At 39.8% G+C, this 22,631-nt stretch overlaps 1 protein-coding gene across 1 annotated transcript; it reads left to right on the top strand.

Moving 5' to 3' along the window:
• The first annotated feature begins 5,257 nt into the window (after positions 1-5,257).
• On the top strand, positions 5,258-18,890 carry GPR19 (G protein-coupled receptor 19). Its single transcript, XM_072399980.1, has 2 exons — positions 5,258-5,387; positions 17,434-18,890. Exon 2 carries the CDS (start codon positions 17,456-17,458, stop codon positions 18,701-18,703), a length of 1,248 nt encoding a protein of 415 aa, XP_072256081.1. The 5' UTR covers positions 5,258-5,387; positions 17,434-17,455; the 3' UTR covers positions 18,704-18,890.
• Positions 18,891-22,631: the final 3,741 nt, after the last annotated feature.

Here is a 22,631-nt window from a genome sequence, read left to right as displayed (position 1 = left end):
TAATAATTAGGCGTAAATCATCTTTAAATTGTATCCAAGCCCAAGAATAAAAATATGTCATATATTTATAGCTAAACAGTCAAGAGATTAGGTGGCTGCATAATTGTTTCAAGCTAAATCGATTTTTAGTAAGTACAGATCCTGAAAGAAAATCCAACGTGTCTGTAATTTTCTGTGCATTGAATAGAACCTATAGAACCTAACACAGGGAGGGTGGGAAATCTACAGCAATTCATAAAGGACACAGCAATTGTGCAGACCTGGTAACTCAATACATGGATTGTGGAAATCCCTCATAATGGGCACAGCAGGTATGTAGACCTAAGAACGTAGGGCAGGTATGGTGTGGGACCCTGATATTGGGCACAGCAGGTGTGCATACCTGAGAACTTAGGGCAGGTATGGTGGGGGACCCCTGATATTGGGCACAGAAATTGTTCAGACCTGAGAATTTAGGCCAGGTATGATGGGGGACCCCTGATAATGGGCACAGCATGTGTTTAGCACTGCAGACTTAGGGCAGGTATGATGGAGGACCCCTGATAATGGGCACAGCACATGTGCAGAACTGAGAACTTATGGCAGGTATCGTGGGGGACCCCTGATAATGGGCACAGTATGTGTTTAGAGATAAGAACTTAGGGCAGGTATGGTGAAGGAACCCCGATAATGGGCACAGCAGATGAGCAGAACTGAGAACTTAGGGCAAGTATGGTGGAGGACCCTGATATTGAGCACAGCAGGTGTGCATACCTGGGAACTTAGGGCAGGTATGGTGGGGGACCCGGATATTGGACACAGCAGGTGTGCAGACCTGAGAACTTAGGGCAGGTATGGTGGGGGACCCCTGATATTAGACACAGCAGGTGTGCATACCTGAGAACTTAGGGCAGGTATGGTGGGGGACCCTGATATTGGGCACAGAAGTTGTGCAGACCTGAGAACTTAGGCCAGGTATGGTGGGGGACCCCTGATAATGGGCACAGCATGTGTTTAGCGCTGCAGACTTAGGGCAGGTATGATGGAGGACCCCTGATAATGGGCACAGCAGGTGTGCAGACCTGAGAACTTAGGCCAGGTATGGTGGGGGACCCCTGATAATGGGCACAGTATGTGTTTAGAGCTGAGAACTTAGGGCGGGTATGGTGAAGAAACCCCGATAATGGGCACAGCAGATGAGCAGAACTGAGAACTTAGGGCAGGTATGGTGGAGGACCCTGATATTGAGCACAGCAGGTGTGCATACCTGGGAACTTAGGGCAGGTATGGTGGGGGACCCCTGATAATGGGCAGAGTATGTGTTTAGAGCTGAGAACTTAGGGCAGGTATGGTGGGGGACCACTGATAATGAATGGGCATAGCACATGTGCAGAATTTTACAAGAGATGCCTAAAGAAGGATCTTTTGACAGAGTTAAAACTACTTTTAGAATTGTTATATAAGTAACCTTGTAATCTAAACTAAATATATATAGAGTTTTTGTATTTTATTCTATTTATTATGTTTAGGACTACAAAGACAAATATTTACTAATATTTTCCTTTTTTAAGTAAATATTAATTTGCATCTTTTATATTTCCATATTCATCCAATAGATGGAGCTGTATGATTACTATTTAACCTGCCAAGGGCTTTGTATTGTATTCATTTACTCCACACAAATCTGGTTCATTGCACACCCAGGCACAACATTCTGCTATTTTTGGTCCAGGTTTCTGCTTTCTGGATTTTCTCCCTGATCATTGGACAAAGGCAGTGAGCCAAATGTATTGTCCAGTGATCAAGCTGGAGGGGACCTACTTTGCAAGACCAGGAAATAAGTTGGTCAGCAGCCTGACCCATGTGTGTAAACCCCTGGACTGACTGTATGGAGTAACAAAAATCCTTCAGCAGGCAATACATAAAGCATACATGGCTCTGTCTGTACATTACAAAAAACATTTAAACTGATATAAAATACCTAGTATACATTTATGAATTAAACCAGCACCCAAATCCACTTAAACTAATTATTTATCTGTGGTTTTCTACAACATTTAAGTGTGTTGGAATTACAATACACAATAAATGACACCACAGCACTAATTGTGAATTACAATCCACAGTGAAAATATAGACCTAGATCAGAGAACAGGTAGCAGGAATGTGAAAACTTAATGTTTTCATATTCCTCAACAGCTAAAAAAAAATATTAATTAAAAGAAAAAACCTCCTAAATATTAAAAAAGGTTTTGGTCTATTTGCCTGACATGTTGGGGTTTCTAACAAAGGGTCCTATTGTTTGCACAAGAAAAGCTTCAGGATACTTTAAAGGAGCTTCCGTACCCTCCAGAAGCCATTGAAAACCCAGTGCATCTTTTTATAAAAACCCTGGAATATTGTGGGGCTTAATTCTAGGTTCTCCTGTAAGCATTGTGTACCTACCCCTTAGAAGGCTTAACCCCTCTACCCCCTCCCTGGCTCTTTCTTTCACTACTTTTCAGGATTTGGTGTTGTCACACAATGCTTGCTCAGTTAACTGAAATGGCTCAGAATGTCTGCTATCTGAAAAGTTGACCACATGCCCCTAAGGGCATACCCTATACCCTGCACACCCTATATCTATTGCTGTTGTTATTTTTGTATTTTTTTTTGTATTCAATCATTTATGTTTATCTTTAATATAAATATTGAAATACAAAAAAAAAAAAAACAAAAAAAAAAAACAAACAAACCTTACTTGTATTTTACCTTCCATGTTGGCTCCAATGCATTTTATCAAAATGACAAACATAGACAAAGTTTCCACAATATTCCCAGACAATTCACAGTATGTGAGAATGTGTTGGCAATGTGCATGGGAAGAAGAGGGTCCAAGTCTTCAGTGCAGCTTCAAGATAGGATGGGACAATGCTGACATATTCCTTGGCCTTGGAGAACTGTATGCACTGTCTGTGCAGCATTCATTCTGTATTAAGTTTTTTATATTAGTATTATTATTAATAATAATAAACAGGAATAATATAGTGCCAACATGTTACGCAGGCGTGTACATTAAATATGGATTGCAAATGACAGACAGATACAGACAGTGACACAGGAGGAGGAGAGGACCCTGCCCTGAAGAGCTTACAATCTAGGAGGTGAGGGAAGTATCACACAATAGGAGGGGAGATAGGGAATGGCGGAAAGTAGTAAGGGTTTTAAAAGACAGAAAAAGACAGGTAGGCAAGTTTGAAAAAATGGGTTTTAAGTGCTCTATAAATTAGCAGAAAGTAGGAGCCGAATAGGATAAAGAAGACCATTCCAGAAAGTCGGGGCAGCTCTAGTAAGGTCTTGGAGCTGTACATGTCATGAGGGTATGGGTAAGGAGTTCTCACATTCTTTTGCATCCATGATCTGGTATTGGTTGTCAAGTTGGTCTTTTCACCAGATGATGAGTATGGATGTACTTGGCCCCTAACATGAGAATCTCTTTGTGCTTAATAACATCAATAACTTTTCCAACAGCAAGCAATATTTCTACTACGGTTTATATTAAGGAAACCTTACCACTGACCACCAGAGAGGGGCAGTATTGTATTCTGAACTACATTACCAGTTCATGCAGGGTGCCTGCAAAATATCTATGTACTGTCAGAGTGCTAACAGTCTGCATGGAGTGTGAAGGAATATAGTATAACACAACCTATAGCATACAGAGATCACTAGAGCTTGGCTGAGCCCCCGTCCCTGTAGTGTGGAGACAGTGTATGGAGAGGGACAGACTCCTCCATATAGTGTGGAGTATATAATGTGTAGAGGAAAATGGCTGGATGTGACACCTCTATGTGGCATGGAGTCTATGGCCCTAGTGCCCAACCTGCGGCCCATTAGCACTCACTGTGTTTCCTTCAGGCCCCCTACAGACAGTGGTCTGCTTTGGTGCTTATTCAAACTAATAAAAGAAAAATATTCTTTAAACTGGGTTTGAGTAGTATGTCAAATCTTTGTATATTTGCGTCTTAAGCTGTCCCCAGTCTCTAACAAATCCTCTAGTACATTTGTGGCCCTCTGATTATCTTCTGTTGCCTGTTTGGAGCCTTTTGCAGCTTTCTGTAGCATTGCATTCACTGAATATCATGTGTGGCTTTTTAGTAATGTCAGGGGCAAAGCTTTGGGCCCCTATACCAAGTATGTTGACTACCCGTGGGTTATAGAATATTGGGATGGTCAGATCCTGGATCAGACACCCTTCCAGAAGTGTGGAGATATCCTAAGAGCTTGGATAAGACCCGCTCCCTGTAGTGTCTATAGTGCATAGAGAGGGGTCCATCTTAAAGGGTACTCCTTACCTGTAATGTAAAGACAACCTATAGTGTAAGAAGAGGGGCAGAACATGGATGGGGTCCCCTTCCTGCAGTGTGGAGACAGTCTATAGCAGTGTTTCTCAAATATGCTACAATGAAGACATAAGGTTCCTCCAGAGCTTGCCAGGGTACCTTGTGCAATGAGCAATCATTGCACAAGGTCATTTTAAGTGAAATTATTTTTGGGCAAGTCCAGGATAAGCCCCCTCCCTGTCAAGTTGAGACTGTTTACAGCAATGTTTGTCGACCTTTTTAACCTGGGGGAATCCCTTGAAATAATTTTAACCTTCAGTGAATCCCTGCTATAATTACTATATCCACAGCTCACGGTACATTGGCTTAGTGGTCATTGGGAATAATGTCTCTTACACTGCTGGCCAGTAGGAAGAATGCCACCTATACAGATAGTCAAAAAATAATGGCGTTAGTGATGACTGACCTGAGGGTTACAAACTGTTCATGACTCAGGGAACTGCTAGCAACCTCTGGATAAATCCTGGTTGAGAAACACAAATTTAAAATATAGAAAAAAGGGCAGAGGTTGATGAGCCCCTTCTCTATAGTGTGCAGACAGTGTAACGTATATGTAGAGGGGGAGATCTTGGATGACCCACCCATTGTGTTTTAGAGAGACACTGTATAGAGAGGGGCAGATGTTGGATGAGAACCCCCCTCCATGTATTGTGCAGGCAATCTATAATGTATAGAGTAGATTTAGGATGAGCCCCCCAGCCCCCCATGTAGTGTGCAGGCAGTGTATAGAGAGGGGCAGATCTAGGATTAGCCCCCCATGTAGTGTGGGGCAGATCTAGGCCCCCCCCCCCATGTAGTGTGCAGGCAGTGAATAGAGAGGGGCAGAGCCTGGCTGAGCCCCCCCCCCATGTAGTCAGGAGAGGGGTAGGAGGGTCCATGTGCTGGGTCAGCCCTGATCTTTGTTGCAGTCAGCTCGGTGTGCAGATTCAGGATTCGGTGTGATGGATCTTCATGGAGGAGGGGGGGATGCAGCTGCAAGGGTTAATCCCGAATCAGGAGGATGATATGTTACATTGTATGACACAGGTGAGTCTATGTATCTTTTATTCCTATTATTCCTTAGAAATCAGACAATGTATCTCACCATACAGGGGGAATCCTCAGTCACAGTTTATTAATCAGGGAATCCTTTAATTACTGTGTTTTGGTATAGAGGGGATCCAATTATTAGTAATCCTTGTTTGTTATTATACAAAGCATCAATCACTGTGTAATGTTATAATAATATAGGATATTAGTAATTGTATGGAACCATTCAGACAGACACTGGCAACCAGTCTATATATATATATATATATATATATATATATATATATCATTTTATGTCACAGTGCATTAAAGATGCAATAAATGCATAGTTGGTTGTTGCTTTAATAATAGCAGAGTTTTGGGGTTGCTGGCCATCTATTTATACGCCGGGATAAAGCTCTCTATATAACAAACATAGATGGGGGGTGTTGGAGACGTGTATATTGGGGGACCCCATGTTAGGTGGGGGATGTTGACGTTGCATGTGTAGGGATGCAGCATGCATGGTACACAGGCCCTCCATAAGTGGCAGTGATGTCAGGCCTGGTCCTATCGGGGAGGGCAATACACATAGAGATCCAGGGGTCTGGGAGTGGTACCTGGGCTAAGGACGCTCTACGCTTCCAATATACAGACATTGGATGGGGTTTCAGAGGCCTTCAGGATTCTAGAAATAATTGTTTATTACCCCTGCTTCTGATGAGATCATGTATACACATGAGGACACAATGTGGTCCCAGCAGACGGTCCCTGGAAGTCCTAATTGATTGTAGCACTTATATATATATATAGAATTACTAGGCCCCATTTCCCTCCATCAGATAGTGAATCATGCTGTGTATTATTTATTACTAGAAGATTGTAGTTTAAATTGTATCTATATGCAAGAACATTTTCAGTCTGTCTGTCTATAGATAAGTGGCTGCATTTGTTTTTCTTTTTAGGTTAGGTACATTATGTGCAAATATAGAACATATCTGTTGCCAGAAATCTTGAGATATCAATCTTATCAGTCTTCCCAACTATCTTCTGTGAACTGAAAGACTTTTGTCCTCTGTAATGGAGAAGAATAGTAGGGAAAGTGTTTGTAGTCTAAATCAGGAGAGCGGCAAAGGGTGACAACACCGCACCTCCATAGATACAGTGCAGCATTGTGTTGTCACCCTAGGGACCCTAGGACAAGAAACATGTTACTGGCAGGATTTCCAGGTAAAAGATAAATCCTGAAAAAAGCAAACAGAATGTAATGCTGCAATATATCACATATTTGTACTTGGGTTTAAATAACCTACAAAGTGTATCTAAATCCTAAAACAAAGCATAATATATCGCAGCTTACCAATTCTTGGTAAAGTAGCTGCATTAGTTTTCTTCATTATATTTCTTTCCCCTATTGTCATCTATTGCCACACTTCCTGTCCTAGGGTGACAACACTTATTTACTGTACTGTATCTGTAGAGCAACAGCCCATATCACACTGGGACAGGACAACACAACGCTTCATCTTCTCCATACAGAGGGACACGCTCAGTAGTTCATTACATTCTTTTACAGTTTAATTACAATCTATTACATTTTTGATCTCAGGTATGTTTGTACTTTTTAAAGGAAAAACCAAGCTATGTTTTTTCTGAACATAAGCTGGATCACTTTGCACTTGATTAAAGGATGATAGGCAGTAAACCAGCTTTTCATCTATGGCTCTCCATACAGTAGGGTAACAATACAGATCAAAGCAGAAACCACAATGCATTTTATCTACATTTGATGTTTTGGCACGGTGCAGGAACCGGTAAAAAATTGCAACAAACCTAAACGAAAATAACACCTAACACTATTTTATTACTTAGGGTCTATGTTAATGAATCACTCCAAGACTGAAGCAGAGAGACTACTAATAGGGAACCTGGTGAGCCAGCAAACCTGGAATGGGTTTCTTAAAAAGCATTTGCTATTAGTGGGAAAATATTTTTAATCCTGGACCGTATTCATTCCAGGTTTGCTGGATCACCCAGGTTCTCCTACGATAGTCTATCTTCTCCAGTCTTGGAGTGCTTTAATAAATCAGATCCTTAACACTTACTAACAATATAACCTAATTCCTATAGCAAGTTCATAATGTATAGTTAAAGCCTAATTTTTCTATTTTAGATTTCCCTTCACTTTCTTTTCTATACATACAATGGGGAAGTGGAGGAAATTTCTCACATTTACGAATTATCACAAGAACAGATGTCCCCACTGGCGGTTTATCCATGACTTCTAACTGTAGTGATGACTCTAAAATGTAGGATTTCCCATCACTGGGCCTGATTTATTAAAGCTCTCCAAGACTGGAGAGGATACACCTTCATTGATGAACCTGGGTGATCCAGCAATCCCAGAATGGATTTCTTAAAGTCATTTACTATTTGTTAGCAAAAGTTTTCAATCCTGGACCAGATCCATTTCAGGTTTACTGATGAAAGTGTATCCTCTCTAGTCTTGGAGAACTTTAATAAATCAGGCCTACTTTGTCTATTTCTCCTATAAACCAATCTAATACATAATCCTGGTTTCATGTTTATCCATTACCCTAAAGCAGAACTAAATATTCACTTTTAAGAATCCATACCAATCTAATACATAATCCTGGTTTCATCTTTATCCATTACCCTAAAGCAGAACTAAATATTCACTTTTAAGAATCCATAATCAGAGCGTTCATTATTAGAGAAAAATAACAGGCAAGGTCCTTTCCGTTATAATCCCCTCTTACCTGAACATTTCTTGTTGCCCCCCTCTACGATCCCTTATTAAAAACAAATGCAACATATGTTGTGTTGTTTTCTGTTATATTATTATATTTTACAAAAATTTCAATACAAATTTACATTAAAAAAAAACCCAAAAAATAAATGCAACTAATAAAAGTTCTTAATCTGGTTCCTTAGGTAGGGGTGCCATCCTCACTAGGGCTATTTTATCTCAATATCTATCTCAATAAGGACTTATTGCCGTTTTACAAACAGTGAAATAATAAACTGGTTCCAGTTCCTAAAAATATCTTAACATGTTTTCCAAAACGACTTTTTCCAAAGAAAAAAAAAGAATTCATATTTATTTAATATTGAATTTATTGAATTCAATAGTTATTAAATATATTCATATTTAATTTGAATTTATTATTCATATTAATTAAATATATTCCTATTTAAATGGACCCAAATTACCTCCCTCCCCCAACCTTCTCTGGTGTACACACTTACCCAGCCATGTTTCATAGCTTCAGCACCTACCTAGGCTCCGGTATCAATTGGCGTCATGGCACTCCACCTACCAGTGACAGTGTTTAGGACTAGTGATTGGCCTCTCAGGTCCAAGCACTGTCCCATAAGAGAAGTTTTTTGCTCCATTCAAAGTCTCTCATAGTGTGGGAAGGTGGCAAAGAAGTGTGGTTTGGTGGGTGTACATGTCTAGGGGGTCAGACTATGTTCTGACAATGGTTTTTTAAAGCTCTCCAAGGCTGGAGAGAATACACTTTCTCATCAGTGAATCTGGGTAATCCAGCAAACCTGAAATGGATCTGGTCTAGGATCTGGTCTAGAAGAAATCTATTCCAGGTTTGCTGGATCACCCAGCTTCACTGATGAAAGTGTAACCTCTCCAGCCTTGGAGAGCTTTAATAAATCAGGCCCTTTGTCTCTGTCTCGAATGGCCAAAAGGAGAGTATCTCCTTAATCCCCAAATTCTGGACCCCTAAACTTACTATTAACAGAACAAAGCCCCCAAACTAAACTGTAACACTAGTTAGCCTCTACTCTGCTGTATGTTCACCTTGTTCTAGAGTGGGAATTCCTCACTCCATTCTTTCACATGTATCACACCCTCATTCCATGGTGAGTTTGTATGAGATCCTAGTGATTAAAGTTTATACCTAGTATGTATGTAAATTGTAAAGATTTCTATTTCTTCATTTTTTTATTATTCCTGCAAAGCCCAACTTCAGTCCAACTTTTGTTCCAGTTTTAGGTAACGAATGACTGAAACCTCCTTTAGGTTTTTTTTTTTTTATGAAATTGTAATTTTAACTGAACAAATAATTTTATATAACCACAAATATAGGCGGAGAAAAGAGAAAAAAATGGAAACTAAAGAAGGAATATAGCAGTTTAGGGATACAAGAATGGGGAACACTAAGGGGTTTACAGGGGGCCCATAAGAAATAACATAGATATTAGGACAGTGAGTTTCAAGTACAGCTTCAGCTTCTTCTGAATTTATGCTAAACAGATTGCAAAATCCAGTGTAGCCAGTGAGGGAATCAGGATTCTAGTCTTTGGTCAATTCAAGTCTTTATGGCGGTACAGTTCCCTGGTTAGTATCTTCCATATGAGAAATCGTAAAAAGTGCGGAGCCCAAAATAAACATCAATAGAAGGGGGAAGGCTTTAGGTTTTTATTGCAATCTCAGGCCACATTGGGTGAGGGTGTCGGTGATATATGCGGTAATGAAATCTCCCCAATGAGGGCACAAATATCTAAAAAACTATTTTAGTATCATTATAAAGGTTTAGAAGCCTTTTTCACCTTTATTCCTGTTAAATATAAATTGATGCGTAATATGTTGGTGCTATATAAATCCTGTTTATTATTATTATTATTATTAATAATAATATTAATAATAATACATGCATACCTTCTAACTGTCCCTGGTTTGAAGAGACTGTTTATTTTTCAAAGTCCCTCTTTCTTTCCTCCTCAGTCTTTTTGGGTGGATATATACATATCTATGAACTATAAATAATATATTAGGAAAAACTTTTTTTTTATATTTTTAATTATTTTTTACATGTTCATTATTTATCCTTTGCAGTTAGGGGCAAGGCAGGAGTGTGTCATTTGCCTTCATTCTTTGAGCTAACAATTGGCCCTCTTATCTATCCCCAAAAGTTGGGAGATCTACAGTATGTGTGTCAAAGGGATAAAATCTGAATCTTGTTTGTGTGTTTTAATTTGTTTTGATTACAGTGACAAGGATTGTGTTTTTTTAACACATCTGAACACGCAAACCTTTATTTTAAACAGTGCCTACAGATTAAGGTGATTTACAAATGACTCATCAGATTCAGTTGTCGTATTCCTTCTTATTATCTTAATGAATAACTTGTCACATGGAAAAAGTAAGTACACCCCACACATTACCACATTGCCACCACCAAATCCATGGATAAGAATCACATGTTCCAGGTTAGGTGTCAATGATTAGGGAGTATGCTGGTTTAATCTGTCTTTAACTTTAGATATGGAGAACTGGTATTCTCTTTCTTTTGACTTGTGCAGTATCTTTATGCCAACATCAAAAGAGATGCCAGATTAGATGCCTTTGAGACTGGCAAGGATTAGAAAAGATTACCCTAACATTTGAAGTAATTTCACTGTAGGGAAAATAATCTACAAATTGTTCAAATTTCAAAAGCCAACCAGCAAATTAAATATGATATCTGCGGGTAACATTTGTAAGAATATGTGTCAAGGTTCGTGCATACCTATAAATGTACAGCACTGCCTAATATGTTGGCGCTATATAAATTCTGTTTATTAATATTAATAATAATATTAATAATATAATCAGAAAAAATGTCTCAATTAAACCTGCAGAATTTATGCAATTACTGTCCTAAAGAACATAGAAAAAATTCTTAAAAGAAATAAATCTGTTTTTAGGAGAATATACAGGCACATATCTGTCCCTCTAAATTATAAGATAGAGTTGTTTGGCATCAGTAACAATGGACATGTTTGAAAAAATATCATAACAGCATTTCAGTAGAACCTGATACTAACTGTGAAGCATGATGATAGAAATATTATGGTTTTAGATGGCTTCACTGCTTCAGAACCTGAGCAGCTTTTAATTATCAAGTAAACTATGGATATTGCATTATAAAGCATTCTTGTTGGGGCTAGTTGTCCAAAGGTTGATGATGAAGTGAAAATTATTCTTTAAACAATAATAATGATCAATAATAATGATCCTAAGCACACTAACAAATCCACCATGGCTTAAATGAAGAATTAGAACTTCATGGATTGGCCTTATTAAAGCCCTGGATGGGCAACTGAAGGATTTATGTATGGATGAGTCACAAAGTTTATGTAGTTGATGTCAGGGCAGTTATGAAAAATACCTAAAAAAAGTCATTTTTGCAGTATAGCAACCTCCGAGGCTATGGGTTTACTTACCGTTTCCACAGTATATTATTAAATCTATTAATATTTGGGTTTACAACATGACTGAAAAGGCTAACTCTTTTCCTTGTGTTTGTTACAACCAGATTACCTTAATCTGTACGCACTGTTTGAATAAACATTTATTGTTTCCTTTTCAAATATGTTACTAAACATTCACCTGTTGCTCCTTGCAATGGGCCTGATTCAATACAGCTCTGGAGAGGATACACTTTCAGCAGTGAAGCTGGGTGATCCAGCAAACCTGGAATGGATTTCTTCAAAGTAATTTGCTATTTGCTAGCAAATGTTTTGAATCCTGGACCAGATACATTCCAGGTTTTCTGGATCACCCAGCTTCACTGATAAAATTGTATCCTCTCCAGCCTTGGGGAGCTTTCATAAATCAGGCTTAATACCTCCATTCTATGCTGAAGAACTTTTTGGGCAGATATATAAATAACAGGGGGTTTCTGTCATTTGCAACCCCTATTTAATGTACAGCGCTGTGTAATATGTTGGCGCTATATAAATCCTGTTTATTATTAATATTAAAGTAAGAAAGTCTTCTATCTGTAGTGTCAGTTATGTTATCATTTCATGGAGAATACCTGAGGTGCATAGTCTACATCAGGCTGAATAAAAGTTTGCAGCCTGATGTAGACCTCAAGTTTGCACCTCAAGTTTGCAAAGACACTACAGATAAGATTTATATCTTGGAAAATGAAGTCTTTCTCTTCAAGAGCAGAAGAAAAAGAAAAAAGTAAAATAAATTCTGTATTATCTTTTCAGTATTATTAAGTGGGAAAAAATCAGAACATCACTAGAGATGTTTGCAGTCACCCCAAATGCAAATATTTTACTTTAAACTATAAAAGTGCCCATTCACTCTAATAAGTTGCAGTATTACAACAATGCACCCGGTGAGAACAATATTATGCCCAATGATTGAGGGCCCCATAACGCACCAACTGTGTATTGTATTAAGCTAAATTAGTGTCATTATATATCTTGCTGTATTGAGATACCATTTCAGTCTATTCTAAATCCAATACACAAAAGCTCACTTCTGATTGCAATGAATAGTGTGAATGGTCCCTTATAGACACTGAAGGGACATGTGTATGAGTGGAAGAAGCTGGTAATCACAGTATGCTGGATGAACGCCGAGCTGATAGAGTTGTTTATACAAGAGATAAAATCCTGTGTGTTACTACATATGTACAACGTGACCGGTGACGTGGGTGCAGACACAATCACAGATGTCGCTGGATATTGACAATCACAGCAAAGGGACCGAAAAGCGGGTGTCATCACTGTACCAATCAGAAATCACTGCTGGTCTCTGATCAAAGTTATTCAAAAGGCTTAGATTGTATAAAATAGAGATTTCTATAAAGCAGCTGATCAGATATCACCCCCTGATATCTAATTCCTCGGTATTTTATTAGGAAAAGTTTTATTTTAGTTATTTGCTAGTGTAGCACTATACTAAGGTATCATCTGTGCTAAATCATTCAATTATATACAAGTAAACTTTTTTATATGTTATGAATTCCTCTTACACATATGGCCTGCTTTATTAAAGCTCTTCAAAACTGAAATAGACTATCATGGGAGAGCATAGATGAACCAGAAAACGTTTAATGGATCTGGTCCAGTATTCAAAAAAGTTGCCAACTAATAACAAATAGAAATCCATTTCTGGTTTGCTGGATCACCCAGGTTCTTTTGACTATCTTCTCCAGTCTCCAGAAGTTTATTAAGTCAGGCCCATTGATTGGGTATTTCAGAATAGCACAGCCTATTCACCGTAGGCAGACCTTTCAGTAAATTTACAAGTCAGTATGAATAAATGAATAAATTCCTGACACTACAAAATACCACAGCAGTATCATTTTATTAGTATAATATAAAAACGTGATGGCATCAGTCTGCTGCAGGCAGCAGGAGGTGTTTTCTCATTCTTTTCTCCCCCCAGTGATCAGATTGCAACATTGTAACTTTGTAGCATTTGTAGCATAAAGAACTGCCTGGGTACCAATAGGATTGACATCATTTCTAATCTGGCACTGTAGCCCAAGGCTGGAGGAGGATACACTTTCATCAGTGAAGCTGGGTGATCAAGAAAACCTGAAATGGATCTGGTCCAGGATTCAAAACATTTTCTAACAAATGATCATCCAGCTTTACTGATGAAATGGTATCCTCTCCAGCCTTGGGGAGCTTTAATAAATCAGGCCCATTGTGAGGGGAAGTCCTGTGATCTCTGTGAGAGGTAATAAATATCTGGAAGTTATGCACAATAATGCTGCACTTCACATTAATTAAGATATTTACCATTCTCTACTCTTTTAGCAAATGTTGGTGACAGAGTGGCATTACCAGAAAATTAAAAGCACATATTTTACTACTTATAAAATTCTACACTTATTTTTTAAATTAAAAAAAAAAAATACAGAACTCTCATGATCTATATCTGCTTCTCCTCTCCTTCGCATCATTACAATTATTACTAAATTACACTTTCACGTTCCATTATTAGATTTCCATCATGCCTGCACACCAGATGAAATGGTAAATGAAACTAACACGTTTCCTATGTCTGTGCGTTATCCTACCATTCAAAGGCAAATTGGTAATTAAATTTTTTTGTATGACTGTGATGGGATATTAGAATGTAAGCTCCTTTGGTACAGAGACTGATGCAAATGAGTTAGTATTCTCTGTTCAACACCACTGTGTATGTCAGAGTACAATCACAGTGTGTTACTTTGGTGGGACATTAGAGTGCAAGCTTTTCTGGTGCAGATGACTAGCTCTGTGTTCTCTGTACAGCACTGAGGAATATGTCAGCGCTATATAAAAGGAAAATTAATAGTGTGTGAGTGTGGTGGGGCATTAGAGTGTCAGCTCCTCTGGTAAACAGACTGATGTGACGTGTTCAGTGTTCTCGATACAGCACTATGGAATATGTTGGAGCCATGCAACTTTATCCTATAAACGTGTTGGGTGCTGCATGCTTTTCATAAGCATTTTGCCTCCTAATTCACTTCTTTATATTGAATGTATTCCTCTAAACACAACACCCATTTCTTCTGTGTACCCCACTCTCCATCCTCCTTGCTTTCCTGCATGGTAAGATAAAACTAGGGAAAGTTTCTTTTATTTTTTTGCTTTTTTTAGTGATGTCACTGACACGCCTGGTCACGTCTGCGGCACTACAAGGGTTAAGGACCACAATTTGTTTGTGGAAGGCCTTTTAAACTAATTGATTCAACCCGTCTTCACTATCCCTATCCCCCCCCCTATTTCCTCATTATCCATACGGTCTCCAAGGTCGCATAATGACCATCGCTGTGTGCTGCATTCAGGCAATGCCATGGCAACTTAGACGTCAGAGATGCTGGGCGTATTGCATGAGAAGCACAGCGCAGGACAGATTTCCCCCAGAATAGTAGTCTGCTCTGTCTCTCTGTCTGTTTTATAAAGTAGATTGTTCAACATGGCCCTTCTAAAGCAAATTATGTCACTGCCAACACAAACATAAAAAGTATTGGAATCATTTTTGTGTGTCCTTCCTAAGTATACTGAATGGAGCCATGAACTTCATTATATGTCCCAATGTCCAACTGCCCATCCAGAACCCCTGGTCTATAGCATAGATACAGAGACATTTATCCAACTGTCCATTCAGAACCGCTGGTCAATAGCATAGATACAGAGACATTTATCCAACTGTCCATCCAGAACCACTGGTCTATAGCATAGATACAGAGACATTTATCCAACTGTCCATCCAGAACCACTGGTCTATAGCATAGATACAGAGACATTTATCCAACTGTCCATTCAGAACCGCTGGTCAATAGCATAGATACAGAGACATTTATCCAACTGTCCATCCAGAACCACTGGTCTATAGCGTAGATACAGAACCATTTATCCAATTGTCCATCCAGAACCGCTGGTCTATAGCCAGTATACAGCCTAGATACAGAACCATTTATCCAACTTTCTATCCAGAACCGCTGGCGTATAGCCCAGATACAGCTCAAATATAGCGCCAGTTATCCAACTCTACCTCCAGAGCTGTGGTTTGTAGCCCAGATGTTTAAAAACATATAGAACCATTTATCCAAACGTCCATCAAGAACTGATGATTTATAGCCCAGATACAACCTGAACATAAAGTCATTTTTCAAACCATCTATTTTAGGCTGCTCACTAGTGCCCATATAGGGCCTGGTATTCAACTGTACACCCAGAGCTGCCGTAGAACCATAGAACCATTTATCCTACTCAACATCAAGAGCTCCTATTCTGTAGCCCAAATATAATCTAACTATACAGCTATTTATCAACCACTCCATTCAGAGCTGTTGGTCTATAGTCCATAAAGAGTTGAAATATAGAAACAATTAACCAACTGTACATCCAAAGCTGTTATTGTCTACCCCCCTCACAGTCCAAATATAGAGCTGTTCCAGTAAGAATTTTATATTCCGTTTGGACAGACCCTGCAAAGTTTACTTTGTAAACATTACTACTTGTGTCTGTGTTTAGAATATTTCTTCTGTTTCTTTTTTTACATTTCCCTATCCCTCTCTCATCAAAATGCCCTCATTTTTTTGTTTTGTTTTTTTTATATAGTACCCTAATTCCTTTCCCTCTTGTCTGAGGGTGAAGTCATGGGAAATATTTCAAATGGAGATACAGACAGCAGCAAAAACACACTATTCTTAGAGTTGAGAATGGTTATATATTCTGACAATGATTTTGTAGCTGCTCATCTTCATTTATAGTTCTGGTGTTAAAGAAGCAGCAGGTAAGGAACGCTAATCATTTTTGGGATAACACACACATCTGACAAAAGGCTCTAACTCTTCCCAACTCTACCGTGTACCTGAAAGTGAAACAAATAACAGAAATATAAAAAACGTTTGCATTGATTAATTTTGTGTTTGTTTTTTCTTTCTCCCCATCAAATTCATTATATTGTTCTTCTTTTTCTTGGTGTCCCTACTTTTCCTTATCTTCACCCTCTGTACCCTCACCTCCATCCATTCTCTGATGCCTTCTGTACCCTTATCTACATAAATTCTCTGATGTCTTCTCTCCTTTTGTATTCCCACCTCCATCAATTCTCTGATGCCTTCTCTCCTTCTGTACCCTTATCTACATCCATTCCCCGATGTCTTCTCTCCTTTTGTATTCCCACCTCCATCAATTATCTGATGTCTTCTTTCCTTCTGTATTTTTACTTACATCAATTCTCTGATGTCTTCTCTCCATCTGTCTCCTCACCTCCATCTATTCTCTGATGTCTTCTTTCCTTCTGTATTCTCGCCTCCATCCATTCTCTGATGTCTTCTCTCCATCTGTCTCCTCACCTTCACCCATTCTCTGATGTCTTTCCTCCTTCTGTATCCTCACCTCCATCTATTCTATGATGTCTTCTCTCCTTCTGTATCCTCACCTCCATCCATTATTTGATGTACATTTTTTCTTTTAATTTATTCCCATGTCATCTCTTTCTCGGTCTTCTCATGTCCACCTATTCTTTGATATCCTTTCTCACTTTGTATCTTCATCTCCTCATCTCCATCTTTCCCAATGGACCTGGTTTCTCTGCATTCTCATCTTTCTTCAATCTCTTTCCATGTACTCCTTCATCCATCTGATGTCATTTCTCTCTCTATATCTTTTTCTTTACCCATTTTGTAACATCCTCATGTTAACCATCCTCGAATCCTGTGTCTATATCTAACTCTTTCTCCAATGTTCTCTTCCTTTGTCCTTTTGTCATTTCGTCCATCATCATCTTTCTCAGGCTCCTAACATATACCCTGAAGATGGTGTTTGCTCATGGAATGGATGCTCGGAGATCTCATCCCATCCTACCCACCGTTCTCTATCCAATGCCAAATAACAGTGTAACCACCTGCCCCATATCAGCTGGAGACCCATGGATTCCAGGGATTTTCAAAGATGGCACTACAGGAAAGAGGAACAGTACTATGCCGGATCAGCTGCTCCTTCCTGGTGAAATAGCGGCAGCTGGTCTAGCTTTTGGCCTTATATGGATCTTGTCGGTTTTTGGCAATGCTTTGGTGTGTCTCGTTATTCATCGAAGTCGCCGGACTCAGTCAACGACAAATTATTTTGTTGTCTCTCTAGCATGTGCGGACCTACTTCTTAGCTTAGGCAGTGCCCCATTTACATTGGTACAAGTCAGTTCTGGTCGATGGGCACTGGGCAGTGCCATGTGCAAACTGGCACGTTATTTTCATTACTTGACCCCTGGGGTTCAGATTTATGTTCTCCTGTCCATCTGTCTTGACCGTTTTTACACCATTTTGTATCCTTTAAGTTTCAAGGTCTCAAGGGAAAAAGCCAAAAGGATGATAGTGGCATCATGGATTTTTGATGCTGCCTTTGTCTTACCAGCTTTCTTCTTTTATGATAGCGTGGACGGTCATTGCAACTTTTTCCCTCCCCCATCTTGGGATGGGGCAGTTTACGGAGTGGCCCACCTCTTAGTGGGCTTCCTTGTGCCATCTGTCCTAATAATTCTCTTTTACCAAAAGGTGGTTAAATACATTTGGCGCATTGGCACAGACAGGCTTAGTGTCAGAAGGACCATGAACATTGTACCCAGGACCAAAGTGAAAACTATCAAAATGTTCCTAATGCTCAATACCATCTTTTTGGTTTCCTGGTTGCCATTTTATGTTGTGCAGCTGTGGCACCCAGATGAAAATGACCGGCGGCAGTGCTGCCTAGCATTCATGGCAGTCTCCTGGCTCTCTTTTGGTTCCTCGGCTGCCAAACCAACACTGTACTCTGTATACAATGCTAACTTCCGGCGAGGCATGAAAGAAACTTTTTGCATGTCTTCCATGAAGTGTTATCGGAGCAATGCCTATACTATCACCACCTGCTCCCGCATGGCTAAAAGGAATTATGTTGGCATCTGTGAAATGCCCATTCCGGGCAAAACTACAATAAAAGAATCAGTGTATGATTCCTTTGACCGTGAAGCCAAGGAGAAAAAACTGGCCTGGCCAATCGACTCCAATCCTCCAAATACTTTTGTGTGATTGGATACTGCACAAATAAAATCGATCTATGGTTTATCGGACCCACCAATACATGGCAAAAGCCAGGTTTGGAAGACTCAAGGTTTTTGCTAATCCTGTTTGTTTGGAAACAGACATTTACAACAAAGACTATGTGGATTATATTTTGTAAAGAGAAATAAATAAATTAAGCAATATTTATTTTGACACAGTTGTTGGAATTCAAAACCCAAATGTTCTGCTAACACTTCTAGAGAAAGTCTGGGTTTCCATTGTGTAAATAAGATCTGGTGTTTAGGGAGGGACTCGAAGGTTTGCTCTGCCATTTCCAAAAAGAAAGTACCGGTACATTGCTGGATATCACAGGTATCACTGGTTACAATGTTGCATTTTTGTTTGTTTTTAATGTTTGTGAATGTATTTGTTTTCCTGGATGAAGATTTTTAAAAACATGTATATATATATATATATATATATATATATATATATATATATACACGTACCAGTCAAAGAGAGGATTAGAACAGTAGTTGCCAACTATGATTTTGTTGTTGGCATTTCCTCCATCTATTTGAGATAAAACATTTTGGAAAATCTACTAATTTGTCTTTAGGACAATAAGTAAAATGAGGAAAATCTGTCAGGAACACAAAAAACAAAACAACTAAAAATCTATAAATATTGTTGCTTTTAGGTACATTTTATGTTATTCCTATGTCATCTAGTGGGCGGAATTACACATTGGTGTGTTATTTTGTACTAGGAATAGATGAGGTTTCTCTGCCATTACTTTGCCTCTGTTCTCACCCACCTTGGGATGTTCCCACTCTTGTTCTCCATAAAATGGGTAAACAATCCGGAAAGGAGGGGAAGCCTTATCATAATGAGTACATCAGACTACATTCCAAGGTAACTGGTAACAAACTCAGAACTGTTGTGGAGAATGTTTAGCAAAGTCCACAGTCTGTACTAATGCATCCCGCAAAATGAATTTAAATAAGGTTAACGGTTGGTAGGTTGAGAGCATCATATTTTCCTATAGTTCTTAGGGATTCCATTACCAGAATCTTTTTGCAGTAGTTTGCACCTTTTCACAATAGTGAGATTTTCTTGCTTTAGTTAACATCTCCATCCCTCAATGGTGAGATTTGTGTGCAGTACAAGGGAATAGATACAATCTTATAGTTCTGAGGTCAATAAACATCCAATTGGAAACAGGCTCCTTCCCTCACATGTTCAGCCCTTCATAGGGCCCGGTCATAATGCCTTATGATTGGATAAAAAGTGTCAGGGGAAGAGCCTGTGTCCTGCAGGATGTCCAGTGGTATGCTGTGCGGATTATGGTAAAGCCCCCCAATGAGTTTACTTCTGAGATACAGTGGTACCTTGGTATAAGTCCTTAATCTGTTCCAGATCCTTGGATTTATACCAAACACATTTTTTCCATAAGAAATAAAAGGAAAATGATTAATCCTTTCCCATGAAAAAAAATCCTATTGTTATTGGCATATTATACATTGATGGGGCTGTATAAAATAATTTAAACACTGCTTAATAATAAAGTACCGTATTTTTTGGACCATTAGACGCTCCGGACTATAGGACGCACCAGGTTTTCCGCACGGGAAAACAAGAAAAAAAAATTCATTTGATTTCCCCTGAGATCCAGCGTGCGGCACTTGTGCCCGCCCATGAAGGCGGCGCCGATCGGCATTCATCAAATCAATCGGCGCTGCCTTCATGGGCGGGCACAAGTGCCGCACGCTGGGACACAGGGGAACACAGAGGAGGAACACAGACACTGGCTGCTGTCAGCCTCTGTCTGTTTTCCTCCTGTGTTCCCCTGTGTTCCAGCGTCTTAAAAAAGTGCGTCTTATGGTCCGAAAAATACGGTACATAAATACAAAAGCAATTAGATGAAATAAATGAAAATGTAACCTCACTTCACCTTGCTGAGAATAGTGGAGTGCCTACTAGGATGGTCCTGAGAAGGGAGGAGGAGGGGATGATATGTAATTCAGAGAGTTATAGCGCGGGTTGTTCACTGAATGGTAGCAACTGGCATACTGACACCCGTGAGCAGTGGTGGCTTTGTCTCGAGAGAGGTAAATAAGGGTAGCGCGTGGTGTTATGACTCATTTTGACCCATACAAGTTCTAGCACAAAGGTTGTATACCAAGAAAAATTTTTCATGTCCAACAGGACTTATACCAAGTTGGACTTGTTCCAAAGCGGACTTATACTGAGGTACCACTGCCATTTCTGACCTGGTTGTAAAATTCCTGCATGCCTGGTTGGTGTTCTTTTAATACTTTCAGAACCTCTGACCCGGAGTATGCAGCTCAGGTGTTCATCCACACAATTATCTGCATGCTTGTTTCAGGTGTGATAACCAAAAATTCAGCTTTCTATCCAGACAATTAGCATTCTTTGAGTTCAGCAATGGCAGCTTACATTATCTCTAAGCAGTCGGTCCTGATTAAGTAGATCTCCACCCGTTAATACAATCCCTGGTGATCCTAGGAACTTGTTCTTGAACTTGTTATAGAATGACGTCGCCCCGTTCCTGTGTCCCAGTTGTGCTCCAAGCAGTGCACAGAAAAAAGAAATCTCATCAAATGGAGTTTACATCTACTTTAAAATGTTGTTTTGCTAATGTGAACTTGTGTTTCTGTTCTCAGAGAAGGAAGTGTCACACCGTTATATTTCTCTCCTCATTACTGTCATTTTATCAGATTTTTTGCAAGAGAGACGACATACACAGCAGAGCTATAAAAAGAAAAGGAAGTTCTGCCAGTTTTAATCTGAATGTGGTCTTGTAAATTATTCACGTCATTGATGAAGTAAGGGCTAAACTCCAATAAAACCATCCAAAATTCCTCCCTGTGATTGACTTACATGCCTCCATTCTGTGACTCTGGGGGCAGAATGTTTTTAGGAAACAGCATGGTGTTTGGGGTGAGTGTTGTAATCAAGGTCTTAGGGGTGTTGGGGTGTGGGTAGAGAGCAGAATGTTTGGGGTAGGTAGGGGAAGCATTGTTAGGGGTGTTGATGTGGTAAAGGGTAGATTGGGACAGATATTTGGGGTGGGTGAAAGAAGCAGTGTGTTGGGGGTATTAGAAACAGTGGGGCAGTTGGGGACAGAAAGATGTTTGGAGTGGTGATGTATTAGAGGTTAGTGGGGACAGCAAGATATTTGGAGTGGATGGAGGATGGGTGCTGGGGGTGTTGGGACCACCGGAACAACAGGGTGTTAGGGGGGAGGTGGAGGAAGCAGGATGCTTGAGGTGGGTGAGCGAAGAAGTGTGATGGGTTGTTGGAAGGTTTTTAGAGGCAGCAGGATGTTTGGGGAAGCAGCATGTTAAGGGGTGTTAGGAGCAGTAGGCTATTTGGGGTGAGTGGATGGAGGAAGCAAGATGTTTGGGGAAAGCAGGATTTTGGAGGTGGTGGGGTTTGGGAGTGTTAGGGGTGGAACACACAAGATGTTTGGGGTGAGTGTGGGAAGCAGGGTGTTAGGAGTGTTGGGGCAGTTGGATGTTAAAGAGGAACTATATTTAAAAAAAAAATAAAAAAACACATATACCTTCAATCCCGCAGGTCAGTCTGATCACTCCGGAGGTGTCTGGCATCGGGTCCCGCGTCGTCTCGGCATCTGTCCTGGAGCCGCATTTTGGGCGCTGCCATCTTTGTCTTCACTTCCAGGTTCTCCATTCTACGTCACCCGACCCAGGCGCGAGGCCGGGTGATGTAGGATAAAAAAAAATTGCCGATCTCACTGCACATGCGTGAGATCGACAAAAAGGCTCCTTCTGCACATGCCCGAGATGCTAAGACATGCACAAAAGGAGCACCCAGGAGCCTTTGTGGGCCCAATCATTCTTGACTGCCTAGGTGGCTAAGAATTAGGAGGTGGTGCTGCATCCTTTTTTTCTTTTTAACAAAATTTTTA

This window comes from Pyxicephalus adspersus, chromosome 2 (assembly GCF_032062135.1).
Source record: "Pyxicephalus adspersus chromosome 2, UCB_Pads_2.0, whole genome shotgun sequence".
Lineage (NCBI taxonomy): Eukaryota > Metazoa > Chordata > Amphibia > Anura > Pyxicephalidae > Pyxicephalus > Pyxicephalus adspersus.
The sequence above is the reverse complement of the archived record's forward strand: the minus strand, read 5'-3'. Positions and strand labels throughout refer to the sequence as shown.

Coding starts and splice junctions, on each gene's coding strand:
- GPR19 (XM_072399980.1), top strand. CDS start 17,456: ATGGTGTTTGCTCATGGAATGGATGCTCGGAGATCTCATCCCATCCTA.